At 41.5% G+C, this 25,270-nt stretch overlaps 1 protein-coding gene across 1 annotated transcript in view; it reads left to right on the top strand.

Annotated features, from left to right (window-relative positions):
- NT5C2 (5'-nucleotidase, cytosolic II) overlaps nt 1-25,270 on the top strand; it is a 63,600-nt gene that overhangs the window by 23,293 nt on the left and 15,037 nt on the right. Inside the window, exon 3 of the mRNA XM_010564796.1 lies at nt 8,922-8,995. Coding sequence (XP_010563098.1) covers nt 8,922-8,995 — 74 coding nt within the window. The remainder of the gene's footprint in view (nt 1-8,921; nt 8,996-25,270) is intronic.

Consider the following 25,270-nt stretch of genomic DNA (forward strand, 5'->3'; position numbering starts at 1 on the left):
AGATATAAAGGACAAGGCATTCGTTGTCAAGATTCTTTTCTTTCTATTCCTTCCTTTTTCTTTCTCTTTTTCTTTTTCAGTCTTTGTCTCTCTTACTCTAGCAGCTAAAGAAAAAAAACCTTGAAAACATGAATCTAAAGTGACTTAGAAACAAAAACAATAAAAAAGAACATTGAATTTAAAACTATTAATTTTCTTACCTTAAAGCTGGTCCCAGTGATCTTATGGGCCTAATCTGGAAGGCTGGAGGAGCTTGGCAGCAGGGTCACATTTACAGATGGGCCTAATTGGGGCTAGCTTTTGGTACAAATATTGGAAGCCCAATTGGGCTTGAAGTAATTTGTTGGGATTTTCTAAATGCTGCTAGTAATGCTTGGTTTTCTGAAGTGTGAAATTTTAAAAACTCGTTTCACTGTTTGTTTATTTCATGCTTACTTAAGTATCAGTGGAGATACCTGGACCAATTGATTCAGCTTTCTGGTTCTCATGAACTACGCCAAATTTGATATGCTTGAATTGTAAATGTTGAAGCAGCATAAAATAAGGGGAAAAGTTTCCAATCCAAGCAAAATAATTTACCTTAAAAAATAAAAATAATGTTCTCATGGGCACAAAACTCTAAAAAAACTTTCTGAAAAAATTAGCTCTGAACACGTAACTCTGATAGTCATATTTTACTGTGGTCCTTCATACTAGGAATGTGTTTTTTTCAGGTGTTGCACTTCTTATTGTATCATACTTGATGGATGGATGTTCAACATAGAATATTGTTGGCAGAAATCCCAGTTGAGACTGGTTTAACTGGTGTAATGCATACTGACTCATTATGATGACTACATCATAATCATGTCTGAGTGCCATAGGCAAGAATGTTCAAAATCAAATATTTATAGCTGTTTTCCTCTCGTAGCAGTTCTCCTCCCAAAAGTTTTGTTTGGTATTTGCATCAGTTTGTATACCTGCTTAAGAAATAACAGTATTGCGGTTATTGATGGAGTAAGCAAAGCTTGCATATATGAACATGTATGCTATGCTGTAGAGTTCAAGGGTCGTAAAAGCACCATCAAGAATCAGAAAAATCTGTAGGGGAGGAGAAGTGGTGGGGTTTTATCTTCAGGTCATTTCTAACAACTTTAACAAAGACTTTCAGTTAGCTAGTGTTACTATCAGCCACAAACCTCGTTATACAACATTGTTGGCGCCTGTTGGAGGTGAGGTCTAAAGATGAATTAATATACAAGCTAGATGTTATTCATTCTCTAGCAGAGGTCACTGGTAAGAGGATACTGCATTACTGTGCTATTGGCAACATACATTTTAATTCGGAAATAAAATGGATGTGTAGCTGTTGGGTGGCTTTTCCTTAGTGTGTGTGGTTGTGAGGCCACCTCCCTCACGCACTGCTTGTTGACTTTTCCGGGTAGAGGATAATCACTAGATCATTTGTTCTGGAGGAGTACTGTCATTTAACGTGATTGTAATTAGGCAAGAACTAGGTTGACTCTGAGCCACCAAATTGCCCTGGTGTCTATTTTTTAACTTGGAGTGAGCACTTCTAGGCACCCTCTGGATTATCTCACATAGCTCTTTAGGGTTTAAATAGCAACCACATCTAGTTAAAGCAAATAATGGAAAAAGTTGGTGTTCCATCCACTCTTGTTACTGACAGTTACCAAGATCCGGGAAACAGGTATTTGCATTTACTTTTATTTTGTGGTTTTGGCGTAACAGGGCGGTAAGGCTGAGATGGCCTTTTTGTTAAACATACAGACTTTTGGATGCTTTTACCATTTTGCATCAGAGTAATTTGAGACTTCTCATCCTGAACATGGGGTTTCTGGTTTTGTTTTAGTTTTGTTTTCTTGCTCTGTTGTTTACTGGCTAGCGCAGGGGATGTAGCATTGTAATTGCTAATCCTAATTCTCCTACCAATCGGTCATGGAGTATTGAATAGGTTGCTTCGTAGTTGTGTGCTACAGTTTGCTTTCAAAGCATCTTATGGTGGTAATATGAGTTAAGTGATTTAAGCTGTTAATATACGCTGAGATCCTGGGTAAAAAAAATGGTGTATACTTTAATAATGACAAAACAAAAGGATACCAATTGGTTGTTTTGATTTCTAGGGTTAAAGATGTATTTTAGTTTGTTCAAATTTCTAAACTCTGGGCTATTCTCTGCTAATCTTGTTTCTTCGCTTCATTGGTACTGGATCATCAGTGATTGCGCACAGGTGGAAATGTTATATAAACTAGGCTATGAGGCTTGAAACTGTTTATCTATTTGGGTAGCTATATATAAAGTCTCTTTAAAATGATCAGTTCATTGAGATGGCAAATGAGAAAAAAATCTTTACCAGTCTGAAAATGCTCTTTTCATCAGACACATTCGGATAGGCGATGTATGGTATTTTCATGTAACTGTAAATGAGGCAGCTCTGTAGGCACTGCTGGCTATGATCTGTCCTCATATGTCTTTGTGCAGCCTCCCTGGACTCATGCGGTGGCATGTGTGTAGCAGAGGGCAGCATGTGGCTCTCTATTTATTTTGCTTTAGTGCTTCGGACACTGGAGAGAGAAGGGAGAGGGAGTGTTAAGGTGACAGAATGGGCAAGCTTATGAGAAAGCAGAACACTTGCCAAATTAATAATAAAGAAATTACATAGAAAATGTCCCATGATCCCTAGCTTTAATAGTTTCACAGAGCAGACGGGTGTTATTTTGGGATGGAATCCATATGTGAGCTTCTTGGCACTTTGCTGTTGCCTGGGAAGAAAACCCAAACAATGGAAACAGAAGTGGCCAAGGCTATCTCTTTCCATCTGATTCTTGCTGAATTTCAGAGGGAAGTGCTCATAGTCATGTTTCTGGATACAGCCTCATCAGACTTTTAAGTTCCAGTCGTAACCTGATTTTCCAGTTTTATGTCACTATAATTGCGCAAGGATGGTTAGTCTTGTGAAATTGCAGGGCACTATGTTGGAAATGTTACTAGAAGTGGCCAGGAAATTTTGATGCCCTTCTTCTGTCTCCCCTATCTGATACTGTTTCATCTGCCTAAAGTTATCTAGAGCCCAAACACTATCTCTAAATACAATTACAAACATACTGACCTGTCAGAATATTCCTTTTTGGTTGAAGAAGGACTAAAATGGAACTCTGAAAATCAAACATTGTAAAAAAAAAAAAAAAAATACCAAAATGGTATGTTAAATAATGATACATAGAATGGTCATTACCTGCCCGAAGAGGCAAGACTCAGCAAAAGAATGATTACATTGGTTTTAGTAGTTTAAAGCAGTTTTTTTCTTACCCTTCTAAGACAGGTACCAAAGCATCCAGCACCCAAGGACAAGACTTTTTGATGAACTTTAGTATCTTCTTAAGGTTGCTCACATGATTTGTGCCAGCTAAGTAAGGTTGGTGAGGGATTCATCAGAGTTCACTGCTGTTGGTGGAAGTAACCTGTAACCAGAACTATTGTGTCATGTAGTGAGACATCTCCCCCAACCACACAACATCTGGGGACTAGCTAGTAGTACTGAGAATATCCAGTTGTCATAAGAGTAGTGGGATTTTTTTTCATTATTAGCTTTTTTGAAGAGGCCGTGGGGAACTTGGACATGGGAGACTATTAAAAGCTAATCCATTTAGTTCCCTCTTATTTCTTTTTAACTCTTCTAGCTTATTAAAACATGGAAGTTGTCCATAAAGTGAAGATTAACCGAAGTGCCTAAACTTTGAGGAAGCAGGAATCCAAGCCTTCTAGCTAGTTAGTCCCTGTTTCATGGCTGGCTCAAGCCCAACTGTCGACCACAGCCTTTTTTAAACACACGGGTAGGTCATGCTTAGCCAGCTCCCACTGTATTTGTTGTTCCACTCAGCACTGTTGCAAGTTCCTTTGTATTTATTTAATTTCCAGTGAAACATACTCTCCTGACAAAGAATGCTTCTTGCTGGAAGGTATTTCTAGACACATTTGGAAAATCAGTATAAAAGTGCTCTGTTCCAGAAACTCGCCTCACATTGTTCATTTTCATTTTCTTGATATGAGGAGCTGTGAGCCATGTGCCGAGTTCCTCCTTGTTTATTTTGTTGGTCATATTACAAGAATATTATACATGCAGATTTCAGTCAGGGCACAGAATGCTTTTGAGATTTTGCACAAATAAAATAAAAACTTTTCTCCCTCTCTACATACGCTCCTCTCCTGTGTTACTCGAGAAGAGTTGGGATTTAGGTTCTTGCCTTGGAATGGATTGACAAGAACAGTAACAAAACTGAGATCAGTTCTCTTGTAAAAATATAAAGGACTGTGGATTGCAGTGCTGAGGACATCAGGGCTCTGTGGCTCCCTTTATGCATGCTCAGCAGTTCCTTCTTCCTTGCAATTCAACACATTTTTCTCTTATCCAGCACAATTTGTAGAGCTCAAAAAGAAAATAAATACTGTCATCATTGAGAGCCTTCTGCTGTGGCCAAGCTGCAGGGTTTAAGCTTTGAGGAAGGACTCATTAGGGAGGAAGTGTGCTTCATGGTTTCCCTTAAACAGCTCCTCAAGTCAATTTTTCTAAAGGTGTGGATCTGTGCCAGGCTAAGCCATCCCAAGTCCAGGCTGCTGCCTCCCCCCTCCCAGCTGTGCCATGCGCTGGCTCAGGGAGCCGATGGGGCTGGATATGGTCCCTCAACCGGCTTCCCCACAAGCACCAACACCTTGGGCTGCTCCAGCCACACTGCACAGGGAGTGCAAAACTGTGGGAGATTCACAGGGATATTCCTCAAAGCAGAAATATAAAGCTTGGGGTTTTCGTCAGGAAGGAAAGATGAAGGCAAGAGAAAGGCAATGTCCTGTTTAAGGAGGTGCGCTGGTTGCAGACAGGTGTGGAGCTGGGGAGGTGGGTTTAGGCAATACCCACCTCTGCCTCTCAGCACAAGGAATGGAGAGGGTGTTCTCATGCTATGCCTACAGTTTGATTTGTCTTACTGCCCAGTGCTGTTAAATTTTTAGATGAGCTTAATTTTTAACTCCAGTGCTGCTAGTTATTTTCTGAATGGAAAAAAAAACAGAAACAAGAGGAGGGAAAGTATGCTTTCTTCTGATTACGGCAAGTAGAAAAATTATTCTAGATTAAAACTTCCTTGCCTAAAAATGTTAGGTGATTTTAGTTTTCCTCTTATTCTGACTTTACCTCGACTGTTTGTAATCTGGAAGCTTCTTTGATTTTTGTTTATCTAGATAAGCTGTAAAAAACTTGTAATCTCATCCTTTCCTTTAGAGACCAGAGGATCTTTTCTCTCAGGTGGTTAGGGGTCTTGGGGTCTTAGTGTTGGGTTTGCTTTATAGTCATTAAAAACAACTCTTGTCATTTCTCTATACTATGTCTTCTGTGGGGACGTTACATTTTCATAGCCAACAGACACATTTGAGTGGTATTCTTGAAATCAGGCTAAGCGTACCTTTGATTAGGATCTAAGCACAGCTTTGAAATGGGCTAAGTCTGCAGCTTCTGAGAAGCACCTGGCTCTTGCCAGAAACTATCATGGTGATTTAATCTCAACTTTTATCTTTAGTTTCTAGGATACTGCAGATATTTACTGCTCTGAGTAAATCCCCTGAATTAAGGTGGTCAGCTTCTGGGAGTAAATATTTGGAAGTCTCTACTTAGCCCCTTGTGTCTCTGGGGGCACCGTGCATGGGAGACATCTTCGTTTATCAGGATTTAAATTTGAGGTCCTGAGTGCCTACAAAATAACCCCAGTATCTGGCTGGGCCTTCACAAGAGAAGTGAAATTGGTTCCATTTTTTTTTGCCACTGTTTAGTCTGCCATTTAATCTGCCAAGGCATATCCAAGTTTAAATTGATTAAAGTGTTCTCATTTCCTGTCCTGAACATGTTGTGTAATAGCCTTCTTTGGCTTTTTAAAATATTTGTTCTGTTTCACTCCAGCACTGGTGGGTGAAGTAATTACCATGTCAAATCAGTCAGTAGGATGCCTTGAAATCTGCTAGGTCCTGTGCCCTGTTGGGGCAGGACTAGACTCTGCCACATATGGTTTCTGGGTCATAGGCAATATTTATGAGTTGATGGAGAATGAGAGATCTTCACCAGCTGTTACTAAGAGGGGGCTGGTATAGTAATTTTCATGTTTTAGTCATAAGACTTACTTTGGAACAAAAATATGCTAATAGATGTTGTTCATTTCATTGCCTTTAGTAAACTTTTCCAGATCTTCCGTATTAATGTGTGGTGGTTTTTTTTTTTTAGTCGGGGGGCTCAGTTTGTAAATACTCCGAAAGCAAGCGATGAAAAAATATCAGAAGCTTAGAGATCTTTCCATGGTTTTTGGTCAGTTTGGTGTCGTCATCATCTAAACATAGGCAGGCTGGACTGGGAGAGATCTCTTGGGTCACAGCTCCCTTGTTTTCGCCTTTCACAGGCACTGTCGTATTACCCTTTTTACAAGCGCATTCAGCTCCGTCTTAGTGCTTGTTTTTTGTCCTCATTTGGGAAACTGTTCCCAAATGTTGTAATTCTGAAATGCTCTTCGGAGCTTCTTCAAATTTCCCTTCTTATTCCTGTCCTGTTCATAAGGACGGAAAACTATGCTCTGGGGGCTAAGCCTAAAGGCAAGAACAAAATTGGACTCTGCAGGTTGGACAAAAAATGTTGGCAGTGTCTCCCACAGGTATGTTATTCCTTCTTGAAGCTCTCCACTTTCAGAAACAAACTGCACAAACATGAGATCAGAAATCATGTGCTTGAATTAGCTAATAAATAATGCTTCCTGGCATCTGCAGCAACAGAACGTAATCATCTTCATTATACAAAGTATAAGACTTTGTTTAGTACCAAATAGCATTTCACATTGGCCTCTTGTAAATCAGAGCTATCTCGATGTTAAAAGACAAACATGGATTCAAACTGCAGATTCCGGTAATTTGCTCCACCTACTCAAAAGCCAGCTATTTCAGGAGTGAATTGTAGTGATTTACGATCCCATCTCATATTTCCAAAAGGCATTTCTTTACCAGTTTCCAGTTTTTTTCCCATCACTTTGTCTTGTTTAGGTAATACATAAATCTATCAGAAAAAAGCGTCGTCTATAACCTCTGAGGCCCCTTAGTGACAAGCCCCATTGTCAAAGGCAGGCACTTTGCCAGGAAACTGTGACTCCCAGAGAGAGTGTGCAAGGTTAGGAGGAAAGTATACTATTGCCAGAGAAACTGTATTCCAAGTGGATTTGTGTGGAACAACAACGATATCCAGTGACTGGTTAAATTAGCCACAGATGTGTTTTCTAGAACACTGTCCAAGAAGATATACAGTACTTTAAGGCTTGGTTCAGACATAATGATCTTCTGAAGTCAAATCAGATCCAAGCAAAATTGCATCGGTACTAGGGAAGCTTTAAAGGAATTGTGTAATATGATTCAGACAAGTAGATGAATCAGACTGCTGCGAACTAAACAAGGAGCACATCGGTGAGAGATGAGGTAAGATGACTTGCATAGAAGTGTGATAGTTTGATGTTAGCGGTTTGCTGTTAAAATTCGAGCTGTGGTGGATTGACATGGGCAGTTAAACGGGCACGTTATGTGGGCCACCTGCCCAGAACGTGCGTGCGGAGGAGAATCTCCCAGTGGTTTCTTTCAGCTTTTCAGAACATACGAGTGCTTGGTTTTGCACTTGCCGTCTCCATTGCAGTATCTCTGTCCCTGCGCCACTCCGCCTACATGGCAGCGCTGCCGATTTCAGTTTCTAAGAGGATAATTACTCTGCTGAGGGCAATGCACTTACTAAATATTTGGAGAATGTCACATACTGAAATCAGAGTACAGGTGAAGGGTCCGGGACTTTTCTCATACTGGAGAACTTTGTCTCGGCATCACAGCTTGAGCAGTACGTGGGATTTCTGTCTGAGATGGGTATTGAGAAGCTCAGCTTCCATCCTGCAGCTGAGTTCTGACTCTTGTTCTTAAAGTTCAGATAAGACAGACAGTGGAGAGAAGTCCTGCTGAATTACAGATCTGCTATATGGTTCAAAGTTCTGGGGGAACATAAGCAGCTTAGTTACTGTAGTAGTTAGAACAGGAAGCAAGAAAAGCTTTTGTTGTATTCTCTGACCTATTTCTTTACCATGTTATTTACTTGAACTAAATTGAATAGGGTGTATTAAAATGTTGTCGTCAAAAAGGACCTGGAAGTATTCAGCTTAGATTCTCATTGCAATAAGCATTAATAGTAAAAGTGGAATTTAAAAAATAGCAGTTTTGTCAAGGAGTTGCAGGGGAGTTATAAATAGAAAGACAAATTTTCACAATAGAAACAGCATATTCTTGTGGATGAAAATTTATCTCAATCGCTGTTTTTCAGAGCTTTATTAAATGTTTTTAACGCTATTGGTGTAAATGTGGAAATGGATCTGGTTAGGTTTGCTTCGAATTTCCAGATATAGTTCCAAAGAGGGATCAAGTGCTGTGAGTGTATTCACAGAAATGTTACTTTCTTCTTCTTTCCTTGTTACGTCTTTGTAATAATTTGTTTTAATGAAGCAAATTGTATTGCTTCCCATCCTCTGCTTCCAGTTTCCTCTCACTTGAGCTCTGAATTCTGCTTCAGGAGATTTTGCACTTCTATTCTTAGGAATTTTTGCAGGTCACATGCAAAGCCATGTGTGTGTGTGCATGCATGCGTGTATGTCTTTAGACAGCATACCAATAATTAGAATAACCTTGCAAAGTCATGGCTTTGCTTCAGGAGAACTCATGGCAAAAAATGAAACATGCCTCCGTTTTCAGGTATATTTTCTCATTTTGACCTAAGAGAGCCAGACATCCTGAAAGCTGGCAGAATGTGTTTTTCCTAAAACATGATTATTTTGTAAATGCTCATACCTATGGCTTTATTTCTTGTCTCTTTACAGGGTCTTTGTAAACAGAAGTTTAGCCATGGAAAAGATAAAGTGTTTTGGTTTTGATATGGATTATACACTTGCTGGTGAGTATCTTAATTTTTTTTGTCATTGACTTAGTTTGGAATATTGCCTCTTGTTGAGCAAAAACCAGTTACTGGTAGGGCTACTCCAGTTAGCAGGTGCTTCTTCTATTAGCAAATATATTGTTCAGTGTTCATTGCACTTCCATTTTAGGTGTTTCCCTTAAATTTGTTATCTGCAAGCTGTATTTGGTCACAAGCCATGTTGCTGTAGAACAGTTTCAAGTGATTATGGGTGTCAAGGAAACCAAAGCTTAATAAGTCTAATTGCTTCCTTAGATTCCACTATATTTTGATACTGCCCCAGGAGCAAGCTTGGCTTTGAATAATGAGTTGATTTCTTTTATCCTTGGTGCATATCGCGGGTTACACCTTTAGCCGGCAGGTTCTCCAGTGTCCTGTGAGGGTCTTTTTTGAATAGGTTTTCTTCTTACTCCTCAGTTGGCCACATCAGTGACTCATTTTGAGAAGAGGCAAGGCAGGGGGAGTGTCTTGTGTCATCTGAACAAGTTCATTTAGAAAGCTTTGCCCATTCTTTGTGGCAGATAGGCTTTGGGAGGTTGCATAAGACCTTTTAGTTTCATAAAATTTTTTGCATGACTTCTTCATCTTTCAAATACTCGACAGGCAAGTTCTCTGAGACTTGGTGAAGGGAGGGTAAAGTTACCGGTTTCTGCACAATCAGACTTGCATGATGTTATGTATTTTAAGGAAGGAAGATAAAAAAAAAGCCCACTTCCACTTTCCTAGGCTATAATATCCCACAGGCTGTAACTGAGGATGTCACGTATAACCCTGCCTTCTTTCTCACTACCACTTCCAAGGTTGTGGATAAAAATTCCTATCACCCTTGATATTTCAATTTAGAATCGTTGTGAATATAAACTGAGAAAATGTGAGGTAGAGTGTCAGGGTCACCTAATGCAGTATGTCAGCTATGGTCATCTAGTTCCTGTGTCTGCTGAGAAGGCATGAGGGATGAGTAATGTGGCTAGAGACAGTGTGAGGGTCACAGGAGCTGGGGTCAGTGGCTAAGCAAAGGGCAGGAAGGCTTCCATGTGCTCATGGTTCAACACAGTGCTGTTCAAGGAGCAGTTTTGGAGACTGTGGCAGGTAATTGCAGTTTATATTTAGATCACTTGCTTTTGTTCTTTTAAGCAGTGATCCATGAGGCAGCAGTTATATATAAAAGGTTTGGTTGTTCAACACCTTATTTATACCTCTGTTTAAAGTTCCTGCCACTTTTTAAGTCATTAAGTGTGTTGTCGTTAATCTGTGCTGGATCTGACTGCAGGCGTGTGCTTTTGGTGTTTATGTTTCCCGGCTGTGACAGCCTTGTGGCAGTGCCTTTAAGGAGTGCAAAACAGTTGTTCAAGAACAAATGCTTAAAAAAAAAAAGAGTTGTGGGTTTCACTTCCGTAACAGAAAAACAGCTTCTGCGCCTTTTGCAAACTGGCGGCATTTCCCAATGACTCAGGTGATCCCAGCGGGGCTGGCGTGGAGCAGGAAGCATGTTGCTAACTTTCATCATGACAGAAGGAGAGCTTCAGCACTATCCTCACTTCTCCGACTGTTCATTTTACTCAAGTGTTGCTTGTTCCTGTAAACACAGAGCAAATGTGTTGTCATCCACAAAATGATGCTTGGTTTAATGAAAGGAAAAAATGTGAATGTTTCAAGCATCCTAGAACAGTATGCAGGGACATGGAAACCTGGGGCTTCCAAGACTGGAAGATCACAGTGCTACAGTTAAGCAGGCAAAGTCGGTGCATTCAGGGGACTTGAGTGACAGGGTATGGTGCAGAAAAAGAAATGGGATGTGGTCTGAGCAGAAAACTGGAAATCTGGACTGCTCTGGGGTAAGCTGCTGTTCTATGACTTCTTCCATGGTACAACAGAGATAATAGTTGCAGATCATTTTACAGGGAGTTGTGAGAATGTAATTAGGTTGGAAAGCCTTTGCAGATGAAAAGCATTATGCCTGGTAAGTACTGTTTCCCTTTTTTTCACTAAACTGGGAAATTAACATACAAAATTACCTGTTTGTCGTCTTATGTTTCAGTCATCCTTTCTTCTCTGTGTGGGCTTTTGTTATCTGACCATTATTTGCTATATATAACTGTCACACAGAAGAAAAATTACTTATTCATTGCAGGGGCTTTGAAGAGTGTAGTGTTAAAATATGATTATGATTATTATTAATTAATTGGAAATTACAACGAAGAAGTGGGGTGAGTGAAGTATGGTATTAGTATGTGGTAGTGCATTCATTAGACCCTGTCGTGTTTTCTGTCTGGGCACGTTATCCCTTAAACACTCCTTCACATGGACGTACTACTGTCTAGATTAAAAAAGAAAAAACAATGTAAAAAGCTAGTTTATCTGTAATTTAACATCTGGAAATGGTATCTGCATACCAGATGGTGCATGCTGAGCAGAAGCCTTTTGGAGACCATTCAAGACATGTAAATAGACCAAGGAAGAAGAATGGAAGCATCTCCAGTGTCATCAGCTCCTCTTCTAGTTTTCTGCATTTGTACTTTCAGATATTGCTAAGTCACTTTTCTGTAAAGTTGTTTAAAAATATCCCAATCACAATGTTCATATTCAATGATTGAAGGCAGTCAGAGCCATTGACCCCGCCAAAAACTATATGCGACATCCTTTCCCCATTCTCTGTCATGCACTGTCATGCATCAGAAATAAACTGATGACATTCATCCCATAGATGAGAGTCATACACTTTGACATGTCAGAAGAAGAATGATTATTTTGCAACACCTTGAATTACCCATCTTGTGAAGAGGAGGCTGTGATGTCAGTAAAAGAAAACACATTTTCACTCTTCTTTCTTCTTCCCAAATCAGTGGCCACTGGCAGCACCAAAAGTCCTGCTTAGGAGGTGGTTCAATACCAGAGAAGTCAGAATCACTTGACTTATTTTGAACTTTAGAAGCTTGAGACAGTTTTGTTCTTGTACTTTATGAGTTTAAAGACACAAACCTGCTTACAATAACACTGTTTTCTGTCTAGAATAATCTAATTTTGGTAGGGACATGGCATTTCCATTTTAAAGTATATTGTAACAGCTACTGCACACATGCTGCAGTGATCATGTGTTCTACTACTAGCATGACTGAGAATGTCAGGTTGCCAACTGACAGCAATTTTGGTATCATCATGTTACATTGCACATAAAATACGATTTCATGCATTGTTTTATAGGGTAGTATTTCTTAGCCTTATTAAAGGACCAGTTAACTCAAAATTGAAAAAAATCAAGGCTGTCTAATACAGCATTGCCACATGATCTTGTTTGCTTTCAAGTCAAAACTAGGTTAAACTTTGAATTCTTGTTAATAACATATATGTTCTCTCATTGTGTTTGTCTCTTTCCTTGCATAGGCTTGAGAAATACTGTTAATGGGTGGGTTGGGCAAACAAAGTCTTTTTGTCTTGAAGAAAAGACCCTGAAGGTTTTAGCCTTCTCTTCTGAGAAATTATGGACATTAAATTGCTGAATCTGTAGCCACTGTGATTACAGCTAGAATTAATTTGACTGCTGGGAGCTCAAAATAAAATGAAAGCAAATTGAAATAACTCTCACAGGTTTCAGATTCCTTGTTTTCCCATCAAGGATTGCTGTTGCATCCTCATGGGGTGAATAAGATGTCCTACATGTATGGAAACTCCCAAGTCTCCCTAGGTTCATGTGCTGGATACCCTAATACTAGAGGCTCAGAAGTCTGTGTTGTATGTGCGGCTGATTGACCCCTTCCTATTCAGTCTGTTTGGTTTGCTTGTGGTAGTGAATCACATTTAGTACATAAAAGAATGTTTCTTTTAAGCTAGGTGTTACTGGGAGGAAGGTCGAAGGAGCAGGAGGAACAGCCAGGTTTGACTGTGGTTTGTGTGCATAGTTAAATAGCTGCTGCTTGAAATCTGGGAGGGCTTGACACAAGCAAGAGTCATCAGCTATTTCAGCCCTTGCTGTTAACGGAGGTTAAGACAAGTTTCTGTGATGTTACGCAGCTGTCACCCCAGCGGCCCTTCGCTCTCTGCCGCTGACCTTGCTGCCTGCCAGCCAAGGAGCAAGGCCCGTGCCGATTCCCCAGGGTTCCCCTGCTCCTTGGAAAGCAACGGCGTTACACCAGGATCTGCAAATACCCGTGAAGGGCTGTGTTTGCTGTCAGGGCAGAACTGAGAATTTTTGAAAAATTCCTGTTTAAGTCCTTGAGATAGAGAGATTTGAGCATCCTTTTGTAGCGCATTTTTGTTTGCTAAATTGTAGTTTCTTTTATTATCTGAATGATTCATCCCTGCTTATTCATCCTGACCGGCTAGAAGACCAGTAGTCAGTAACAATTCTCGTCTGCCTTCCTGTTTTACTAGTACTGTCAAAACGGGCCATGCTTTGGCAAAGGAAAATGTTGCATGTAATCCAAAAGATTCACAGGCTTCTCTGTTTTGTGTTTACTGCAAACTGCAGGAAGAAAGATAAAGGTATGTCAGTAGAGAGCCTTCACTGCAACACTCACCTGAGACTAGGAGTTGGTGAGGCCTGTTGGAAATCCAGCAGAGAGAGGTTGGTTTCACACAGCATTTTATTTGGCTGCTTCCTTCTCAGTGTGAGCTACGCTTGTAATGAGTAGGTCTGGATCCAAGTAGTGCAGGAGGCCTTGGCATTACTACGTCTTAAATGGGACAGGTTGCACAATGAGGTGATGAATAGATGTCCCTTGACAGGAGCAGGGCTAAAGCAGTGGGGTTCTCAAACTGGCTGTAATTTTACACCGGGCCATTGGCAGATGGAGAGGGAATTAGTAAGAATTACGAACTCAATTGTGCTTGAAAAGATTCCTCTGTGACTACCCTCCTTCTCCAAAAGTTATGGCCTCGTTGAAAGTTTTAGCTTCTATCTCAGGTAGGTAAGTTGTAGTATCAGTACTAGGCAGGATGCTTTAATTTCAAATGCTTTTCCTGTACTTAAATCACTGCTGCTACCATGTTTTTCCAGAAATCAATAATAAAATTATCACTGGCTGCTGAAAACTGTTTCAATAAAAAAGAAAAGGAAATGAGCCTTGAAAAATACTGGTTTTATTGTGTAAATATGATTAATACAATGTAATCTGATTGGAATATAGCTTATGTCTTGGAAACATTGCCAACTTAAAGCCAAGATTTGGTGCACTGCAAAGATTTTATTGCAAAATTAATTGCTTATGCTTTCAGCTGTAGCATTTTCCTTCTCATCATGTGGGAAAAGACATGGGAAAGACTAACGCTGTCCGAAACTTACTCCAAAATGCAACATGTGTAAACAGATTTTGCCCCTTTCTCAAGTAAGCGTTTGTGTCCAAGCCATCCTTGCAGTTTGGAGGACAGGGAAATTTTTCACACCCGCATCTTATTTTTGAAATGTTTTTCTTTACCTGTTGACTCTGGAAAAGATACACTCAACCAGAAGGTAGGATTGGCATGTTGCTGCATGTGATCTGGGAGAAAAGATGGCAGCTGAATTGAGAACTGGTTCTTCAATCGATCTAGTATTTTTACTGTAGCTGAGTTGTATCAGTTTTCTGTGTTTCAGTTTCCACAACTGAGAAATGGGACTAATGAATTTGTGCCTTGTATAAAAAATTTCTGGATTACACATATGAAAAACAAAGTATAATCGTGGGAGTTTTATACGTGAAAGATTGAACTGAATAATTAAAAAAGCTGCTGAGCTTGTAATGTAAGTAACTACAAAGAAATATTTGTTCTTCTGTTCAGATACTGTTATTATCTGTTTATTGGTACTGGACTCCAATACAAATGTTCTAACGAGGCTCTCCTGCTTAGGTTAAAGGTTTGTGTTTAGTTTCATCGTGATGTAAGTACTACAGTCTTCGAGGCTCTTTTGGGTATATACTAAGCAGTTTTGCTTCTTTCCCAGTTCTCTGGATAATACAATTCTTTGTGTCACACAGAAATAGTATGGTGGCTAGAGAAAGGAATTGGTAGTTGTGACAACAGTAGCCTTCAGACTGTCCTAGCAAAAAAAGAGCAGTGCCTTGACTATTGCATATCTGCTGTCTATGTTTTCACATTTGCACATTTCCAGTTTAACAGGTGCAGATTTTGCAGATTTCAGAGGCCGGTTTAGCCATTAGTGTTTTAAAGCTAAAGGCAGATGGAGACGCTAAATTGTTCCTAGTATGCTTTGAGCTGGATGTTTTTTCAAATACCAGTGCAGTGCTTGAGTGGCTACTGTCTCTGCTCTCTTTGTGTTGCTGCTCTTCAGAGTTTGACCGTTTAAAGCTGTATAATGAGCAAACCGAGGTCTGGAGCTGTGGGATCTCACATGCTGGCATTGGGAATGAGAAGTGGAGAAAGCATGTGTTGCTTGCTCTATGCCAATAAATCACCACTGACAAACTGCTAATCTGCTGTCTGTGGATTCTTGAAGAATCAGTGTTAGACAGAAGCTGCTGAAAGAACAAGTCTTCACAGTGTAAGGGAAGTTTCAAAAGCTGCTATATTCTGTTTTCTTGCTCTTAAAAACATGAGAATAACACCCAGCTGGGTCAGCAGGCTGTTAGTATACCAATGGCCAGTTCTTGTCGTTGCCAGATGGATGGAAATATGGAGGTATTTTTCACTCTAATAGACCCCCTTATCTAGTAATCTTAATACCACAACAGAAGTACTATTAAGTTGCAGATACTCTTGTGATGACACAAACAGCTTACTCTGTAGGAGGAACCAAAGCTGAGAGTACAGAAGGCTTTAACTCCGAGATCACATGTGTGCTGTTGCTTTGTGAATGCCTTATTTTAGCACACCAGAGAAAAACTTATGTATGTGGCTTATTAACAGCATGGGCACTTGTGCTACAAATAAGCCCAGGTGCACACCGTTAAACAAATGTGTAGCTTTTGAGGCTCACTCTCTTAAGTGAATATGGAGAGAAATAAGAAGCTGGATCTGTTTGGACACTGATACACCTGAATAATGCCTTAGATATAGTGTATAAATGGCTACTATACCTTTAAGTCATTTTCTTTTTATTTCTAGATGCTAGCAAATTATGTTTGAATATGAAGCCCATGCAACTATTTCTTCCCTGTTCAGAAGTCTTCACTGAAGAACTAAGCCCATATTTTGGCACAGGAGTTTGTTTCCATGGAAATGCAGGGATATTTCCAGTATGGGATTATGACTCCCAGTGGGCTGTATCTGAGAGAGTTAAATTGTGAAGGCCACTTGTTAAGCACAAAAAAAGATTCTCTTGTGTCAGGGTAACCATAAAAAATTCCCATAAAAGAACAGGTGACTGTGTAGTCATCTTTAAAATATTATTCCAGTGCAAAGGAATGTTATGCCAATTATTAAAACAGACAAACTGAAGTTTCCTTGAAATGCAGAGTCTGTCTGAATTGCTTCTCTCAACATGCAAAATGTGACCTCAGTGCTGTTGTTGTTACCTCAAGCCATGCATTTTTATTCAGCAGAAGAAATCTTTCCAACACTAAGGTCTGTTTTGCTAGCCTCTGAGGCATATCCAAACAGCCCAAATCTTTGTTACATTGAAGGCAAACAAAGTGCAGCAGTAGAAAGCTAAAAATATCTGGAATTTACCAATGAGAGCACTAATATGCCTGCTTTGGGAAGAGTTAAAGCTGATGATACTTGACAACACTTTTGTTTTTAAAACAAGTAGAAATGCAGCGCTGAAAACAACCTGAAGTGTAGACCCAGCAATTCAAGCTGAGCTGAACACAGAATACTGTGTCAGTCCTTGAAGCAACAACAGATCCTGTCTTTACAGATCCTTTTAGCATGCAGAGTGGGAGAGTAGGAGCTGATACTGTTCCAGGTTAGAGGTTTTAGAGCTGAAAGCTGTGCTGTGCACTTGGGGATGTTTGCAGGAGCATTAGAGGTAAGGAATTTTCCATCGCTCTTAGGCTGCAGAGTGGGTGCATAGCTGCTTTAGGGGCACCACTGCAGTTGGGGACTGCAGAGCCTTGGTGCTCTTCTATGGGTGTGTGCTGGGGTCCACCCAGAACCCTGTATTTGGCATTGTCAGAAGAAGGTGCTGGGGAGCCACTGAAGCTCAGATCCAAAAGATTCAACCCTCCAATGATTAGTGACTTTTGCCTTGCTTCCTGATTTACTGTCAGAAACATCTGTGGCCGCAGGAGGCTTAGTGCAAGATCTAGCTGTTTATACACAGCAGAGCAGCTTGTGTGTTAAGCATACAAAGTATCCTGGGACACACCTGGAGGTTTTGTCAAGGTCTTGTTTGCTGATCACTACAAATACATAATTTCTAGTGAAATAGAAAAGGTACATTAAATACTGAAGTGTTCTTAAAGCCAGCTTTGTCTTACTGCACAGAACACTTCTGTGTTTGAAAAGGTTTCTTTGGGTAAATTAAAATTATGATCAATATGGCAGCAGTTTCTTCTCATTTCAGACTGAAAAATTGAGTGAATTCAAAGAAACAAAACATACTGTTGCTACCCATTTTGTTTGTTTGGTACTATGAAAACTCAATTTAAATATCGGCTGAAATACTACAATTCTGCTTTGCATAATACAGTGCATTTTTATTTATGGTCTAGTGGTTAAAATCAAAACCCTTGAGTCAAGAGGACTGGGGTCTGTTCCGGGCTGTTTCTCAACTTGTTTTGACCATAGACAAATCCTTTATGGTCACAGTTCAGCTGAGTCCATAAACAAGTGGCAAGTCAGTGATTCATCACATTCCTAATTGAAAACATATGAGTTGTCTCATGGGTTTCGTTTGGCATTTCTTGCGGTTACAATTAGGCACGTTTACCACTTCGTCAGTTTGTTTACAGGCACTGAGCTCCCAGGTAGGCACAGCACAAACGTGCAGGACTCCATTGCCCTGCATGCAGGGAGGCACATAACAGGCACGTGTTTATGTAGGCAGAGACGAACTGAAACCAGTGCTGTATGCAACCAGGGCTTTAAACAGGAGTGTCCATTTTTCCCTTAGTGTCTGGTGACGATGCTGTGAGTGAAATGTCTGCAGCAGCCGTGGCAGAAGTTGAGGTAACACTTGATGGGTCTTTGGAAAGAGAAGTGCAAGGCAAGGGGAGCTGGAGGTGCTTACCCCGCTCCTGGGATTGCCAAACCAGCTGAGCGTGTTTGTATAGAGGCTCCTGTGGTACAGGTACATATGCAGGTACCTCTGCAGGGTTTCCAGTTCTCGTGGAAAAGAAAATCCTCTGCCGTGTTTCCAGTGCAAAATGGCTGTGCCAGCCAAGAGTGAGTCTGGGCTCCCGTTGGAGCTGAGCAGTATGACTCCGTTGTCAAAACCGAAAGGAAGCTAACACCCAAGTGTGAAACTTAAACATGACATTTCAGATTCCTTCCTGTGTAAGTAATTAATTATTTTAACATAGAGAACAGCATAGGTTGAAACGTTACCATTTCCCTTTTGTTAGGTTTCAATGACTGCCTGACAACACCTCACCTGGTTAGAAAAGACCCTGTAACACAGAAGCTGAAGTCATTAGTATTCTAGAGCATAAATCCTCTTCTTTTCTAATTATATATGAAAACTGGCATTGCTGTGTAACAGGTTGTTGTGGTTTAACGCCAGCCAGCAACTAAGCACCATGTAGTCGCTTGCTCACTGCCCCCCCGCAGTGGGGTGGGGGAGAGAATCAGAAAAAAAGTAAAACTCATGGGTTGAGATAAAGACAGTTTAATAGAACAGAAAGGGTGATGATGATGATAATGATAATAATAATATGACAATAATAATAAAAAAAGAATTGGAATATACAAACCAAGTGATGCCCAATGCAATTTCTCACCACTTGCTAATGGATGCCCACTTAGTTCCTGAGGCGTGAACTGCCGCCCCCCCGGTCAACTCCCCCGCAGTTTATATACTGGGCATGATGTCACATGGTATGGAATACCCCTTTGGCCAGTTTGGGTCAGCTGTCCTGGCTGTGTCCCCTCCCCACTTCTTGTGCCCCTCCAGCCTTCTTGCTGGCTGGGCATGAGAAGCTGAAAAATCCTTGACTTAGTATAAACACTACTTAGCAACAACTGAAAACATCAGTGTTATCAGCATTATTCTCATACTAAATCCAAAACATAACACTATACCAGCTACTAGAAAGAAAACTAACTGTATCCCAGCCGAAACCAGGACACAGGTTATGAAGATAATAGATACCCTGAAAGGAGGGGTCAGTGTATAGAGGTCAGATAGCATTCTTCACTACCTGGTTACTTCTGGGGATCCTCGGATCTCTGGCCCTACAGCTGAGACAAACTTTCCTCAAACTATGGCAGTATGTGAAATACTTGCCCAACAAGTACCAGTATGTTTAATTGGTATTGTTGCTTCAGTGGGGTTTATTTTTTAATTAAGTCCAGTGTCCCAAACACCTGCAGGACTGGTCACTCACTGTTTCCCTCGGGATTCTCAGCTAGAGTTGTGAGTCAGGTGATCAGAAGTGCCAGGGAATAAGTATTTGGTGCTTGTGTGAAATAGTCAGCAGTGTGGTTGGTCATGGAGGGGTGACTGTGACAGACATCCTGGCGGTAGCTGGCACTAAATACCCAGCTTTGGGGCTACGTGCGGAGGAGTTGTTGACAGAATGGAGAGGTCTGGGGATAGATCTATCCTATTTTGGGACACTAGTCTAGGATCTCATTTGATAGATATTGTTGAGGCAGGATACATAGATACTTGTACTGTTACAGGGGATGGGGTTATAAAAAGGGGTGTTGGTCCTCAAGGCTTTAACTAAGCACTTTTCATCAGCACAACATTGATATAATGTATTTCTAATATGTACTTGCATTATTTATTTGTGGTGCAATTCAGAATACGATCAACATTTGCAGCACTTTGATCCTGCTCTTTTAAGTCAGGTTTGTGTAATTTCAGAAATGTATTTGCGCAAGCTTAATTATGCATGTTGTGCCTGAGACATACATAAATCTGGATACTAGCTACCCACCTGCCCATATATGTCCCTAACTGCCTGATTTGCATGCCTTACTCACTGGGGAATAAGCAACAACTGAAATAACCTGTTTGTAGTTATTTTACTTTCATTTCTTCAAGACTTAACACAAAGTAATTGGGCTGCATTTCCTGTGCTTCAGAGAAAAGGCTAAACCCCTTGCATTATCTGTCCACCTTTTGGCTTATCTGTCTTTGTGTGACCTCTGGAGAACTGAGATAGCGGGTAAAATTTCTGATGATTGTTAGTTCAAGCTTTTTGCAACCCTTTGGAGGAGGTCATCACCTCTAGTTTGAGAAATACTGATCTTATCTGAACACCTGAAAGTCAAAAGCCAATTAGTTTCATCTGCCAACCAAAACAGTGCGGGTAGACTAAGGCGTTTCAATTCCCAAGAGACTCTCAGTGGCCAGGGCCAAGGACGGGGAAGCCCACGGTGCAGACAGTGCTCTCACCGCCTGCGTGGGGAAGGAGTCAAGCCGGTATGTGCCCAAAGGATCAGAGCAGGCGATGCACTGGCTGCAGAAAGCAGCTGCTCCCGTGAAGTCCCCTGCCAATGCGGGGGTGTTTCTGGGGGCACTGCGAGCACCTTTCCCTGGGCTGCTCTCGGCTTCCAGCTGGGAGGGAAGGCAGGTAAGGAGTTGGCTGATGGAAGAGATGAAACTCCTTCGGGAGATGCTAGGACGTCATAGGAGAGCACACTGGCAAAAGAGAGTGACAGATGGGGAAAAACCACAGGCAGGGATGAATTTCATCAGGTCATCATTTAGTAGTCCTCGCCCTGCCTCTCACCCCAGAGGAGCTGCTCACTCTGCAGACTTCTGTTATTGCAGCAACCTCCCAAGCTCATCTTTGCCTTCCTAAGCCAGGGTGCTGGCGATGAGGAGCTGCTTCCTCAAAGCTGCCTCAGTGGTGTGGGAAATCAGTGTGTTGCCACTGTTCTCAATTCAGGGCTTTTACCAGCACTAAATCTGTAGTGGTTGGAAATAAAATGGCTAGGCAGGACTGGCTTGCAGGTGTGCAGTTTGAGACAGCAAATACATCTCACAGAAGTGACATGGCTGAAGCAGTGCAGAAAGGGGTGGTTATTGTAACTTCAGCTCCTGCTTCTCTCCTATGATCCATGACTAGCTTTTAAGAAGCGTCAACAAGCCTTGGAAGAAACCATGTTACATCTTCAATGAGAAGCTGCCCTGCCTGAATTTGAAATCTGTGTGTGGAGGAGGAACAGGGAAAGAAAAGGGCAGCCCTTGAAGGGCTTTCTCCTCCCCACAGGAGGAGCCATCACATGCACTACAGCCTTCCCTAGCTATTCATTTTGAAACAGAACAAGCTTTTAACACTTTATTTTCAGAGAAGCCTTCCAGGAGGTCTGCATACTTCTGTGGGTCCTTGTTGCAACATCATTCCAACTCATTCAGCTTTTTGTTTAGTGCAAATTGGATCCCAGAGTTATTCCTGATTACTCTGTGCATACCTGTAAGTTGCAGAATAGGTCTGGTCTTACTGTGTGTGCTTGCAAACCAGTGCACTGCAATATGGTCCAGCACTATGTGCAGGTTTGGTACCAGTTTATCCCACAATGCTTTGCACATAAAAGCCCAAGTGTAAGTGTGTTGAAGTATACAATTGAATTTAGACGTGCTGCGTCAAACTGACCCGTGTGCGAGGCTCTCGCTGGGTACACCTTCAGATGTAGGGCAAAATTCTCTTCTCAGATTCCTGGAGTAGCTCCTGACTCGGTCTCCTGAGTCTCCTGTGCTGACACTTGCAGGCGTTTTGTGGTGTGAAGGAAAGTGAGCGCACTGAAAGGAGTAATCTGCCACCGACTGAGGAATGGACAATAATGGCAAAGTCCCAAAAAGAGCACGAGACCCCTTCTTGAACCAGTTGCTCTGTGTCTGAGAGAAACTCGAAGGGTTTGTGTCACTTGGGCAATGTGCTTGTAGCCTCTTCCTCCTAATTATCACTGAGCTGATGATCTAAGACTGCTTTGTGGATATGAGGACAGAATTTTGCCTGCAGGATGCACGATTACCAACTCTGTCTCCTCTATAAATCAGTTGTAAGTGTATTTGGAATAGCTGCCAGGCCAGCTTCTGAGCTTACCGGAGGACAGAGCTCCAGCAGATACAGTCCCATATGGCACAGAGCTGTTGCAGTTTTAAAATCAGTCTGATTTTTTTCTTTAACAGGGGAGCCCAGTGTAACTCCGTCAAGACTGGAGTGACACTCTGAATCTGCATCTGCCTCATGTGAGTTAAAATCCTGGCAGCAGCATTTTGCATAAGCTGGAGCCTCTGTAGAGATTTTTTTTTTTTTTTCCTTTTTTTCCTTTTCAGGAAGGCTATAAAATTGTTACTGTATGTGTCTTGGCAGCAAAGGTAAAAACAACCACACAAATGCATGAGAATTGCATATGTTGTTGCACAACCCCTGCTCATTCCAGATCGGCTTCCCTCCTAGCACGTACTGTGTAAGGGACGCCCGCACTCATCACAGACCTGAAGGCTTGCAATGTTCACTCCCGGGGTGCTGCTTTTTACCTTTCAATAGTATAATGTTAAGCCAAGTGATGGTGTTAAGGGGACGCTGAAATGCTGTCAACAGGCTTCTGCTGTTTTTAAACCTTTGGTTGTTTTCTTTCCACCCCGGTTGCATAATCCATGAGCGCTGGGTGCTGATTGCCCTGCGCCGCTGAAGCATTTGCCTGTGTTGGAACATGGACTATTAAAATAGTGTGGTCCTCTGGAGCCGGGGACTTGGCATGGTGGCAGAGACATGGCCATCAAGTAGTAAGAAAGAGAAAAAGAAATCAGAATAAGTTGTAGCATGTGCTTTGGTTTTACTGTTGTCCCACGTACGCTGGGCAAGGATTCTCTGAAAATGGGTTCACGGCTCTGCCTCTTCACCTGTCACAGAGTTGGGGATGCTTGAAGACTGGGCCCTTCTCAGCTGGGTGAAAGAGCTGAGCACGGAGACACTGCATGGCAAATAGCTGAATTCATGGCATCGCCATGGCACACAAATTGTCTCAACAACCAGGTGTGAGGGAGGGGGTTGTTTCAGAAAAGTTTAAAACTATTTTTTCATCATGCAGCTGCAGAAAAAAATACTGATCTGTCCTCTCTACTCTTTTTCCCCACGGATGCCTGAAGTAAACAAGATAAGAGAGAGAGCGACCAGCCCCCGAGTACAATATTGAAATACATTTTTTCATCTAGTAATGCATATAACTGGGGCATCTTCCCTGAATGGGCTGCCATAGTGGCAGCAGTGTTAGCCTGTTCATACTTGATCTGAAGGAGGCGGATCATTTGTTTGCCCGGAAGCTCATGTTACTGAAACAGGCCTTCGCACAGCTTACGAGAAATGTCAGTGGGTTGTGGCTCATACCAATTGATGCAGCATGTGCTGTGGTGTAGGGTGCTGTCAAGGTGGGCTCAGTGAGCTCTCAGTCTGTTCCCAGCTGTGTGTCTAATTAAAGGAAAGTTTATCTCGAGCAATAAGTATGATGGTAATTGGAGAATGTTTATTGCCCCTTTCCCCTTTCCAGGAGTCCAGTTTCCCATGTCTCTATTTAGTTCATGTATCAAGGAGAGGGCTCTCATTTTGCAGATATTGTGGAGCGGTAGAAAAATAGGTTAGGGATCTGAGGCATGAGTGAGCTTGTAGTTTAGTTTTATTCAAAGAGACGTCAAGGAAGCAAAATCTAGAGCTTGAGAGGTCAGGGGAATAACTGCCCCCCCCCAAAAAGAAACACTGAGATTAATCCTGTTGCAGTACTGCCTCAACAGAGACTTGGGATAATGAAGGCTGAGGTTGATACCTGTTCTTCAGCCTTTTTCCTACTGGTGCTTCAGCTTGTTTCCTTGGACACAGACTGTTAAAAGGAGGTCTGTAGTGATAAATCTAAGACAGAGACACAAATACAGAAAGGAAGAAATTGAGTCAGGGCATTTTGTGAGCAGCTGGCCACATGTCCCACCACAGCTGTTCTCTGGTGGAGTGTTAAACAAGATGCACAGGTTTAACAGAAAGCCCTACAGTTTCCCTGGAAAGGTTCTGCTGAAGCTGTTGATGAACCACTTCTGCTTGTCCAGAGGAGATGCCAACGTGCTCCTTGAGATTTTTTGTGTCTGGGCACCATGGTTGGTGGGTTCAGAAAGAGCAGGGTTTCCTTGGAGAAATGTTTTGTTTGGGAGTGATGTTTTATGGATAAGTTGGTAACATGGTCAAATTCCCAGGAGGCTAATGAGGAGGAATGCAGCAGCTTCATGGACAGAGCGGGAGCAGGACTGGAGACTGCTTCACATAACGGGGAGCTTTGCAGCGCTTTCACCTTCTGAGAGTATGTCCAGGTGTATTTATTACCATTTTCCCTGGGAAGTGCCTTTACTGTCCTGCATCAGGGGAATTCCTTTTTCCAGATGATGCTCTGGTGTCACTCTCACAATGTTGTTCATCACCTAACTGCCTTTTGCTCCCTCCAACTCTAGCTCACTCCCCAGAATTGCCTTGTCAGTCACTGCTTTCTTCATTAGCTGTGGTTTTTGATTGCTTATTCCTATCTGTAGCTCAATCAACCCTTCCTTTCCTAAAGGACAGAAAAGACTACGTGCATTGAATGTTATATCATGTTGTTGATGTTTGCCATTGGTATAATAACACTTGTTTTGATAACTCTTTTATTGATTTTAGTTATCTGTTTCAGAACATTACAGGTTTGCTTATTACGTTTTTAATGGTGTTAGTTTAATGGGGAAAATTAACTCTTAGGATTCTGGTGGTTTTTAGATTATTAAGAGGTACGGGAGCCCTCTGTCACGGTTACTATGATCTGAGTCTTTTGACAGTCTCATTTCTCCTATAGTCCTTGCCTTTTTAGTATTTTATATATTTATTTTCTCCTCTCAGATTAAGCTTCTGTATTCCACAGTATATATTTGGTGGTGATTACCTGGGCAATATAGACAAAGTATATTAATATATATTGTGAAGCCCACAGATGTGCTAGATCTCCCTCAGGAAAAGCAGTCTGTCTTCTAACAAGCTTACTGTTTAACTTTCACATTTTTGTATTTTACTCAGCTAAATTTGAAATATTCAGGTGTTTAAGACAGTTGAGCCCACTGAACCCATGGTAACCCTTATTGCAGTCAAGGGTTGTATTTGACCTTGTTGCATCTGAAGACCAATTCAAGACAGCGACGTGCAGCAAATGTAAACAAACCTTCAGAGAAACACAGTGATTTCCATCTGTCATAGA

This window comes from Haliaeetus leucocephalus, unplaced genomic scaffold, assembly GCF_000737465.1.
Source record: "Haliaeetus leucocephalus isolate CR32 unplaced genomic scaffold, Haliaeetus_leucocephalus-4.0 Scaffold184, whole genome shotgun sequence".
NCBI lineage: Eukaryota > Metazoa > Chordata > Aves > Accipitriformes > Accipitridae > Haliaeetus > Haliaeetus leucocephalus.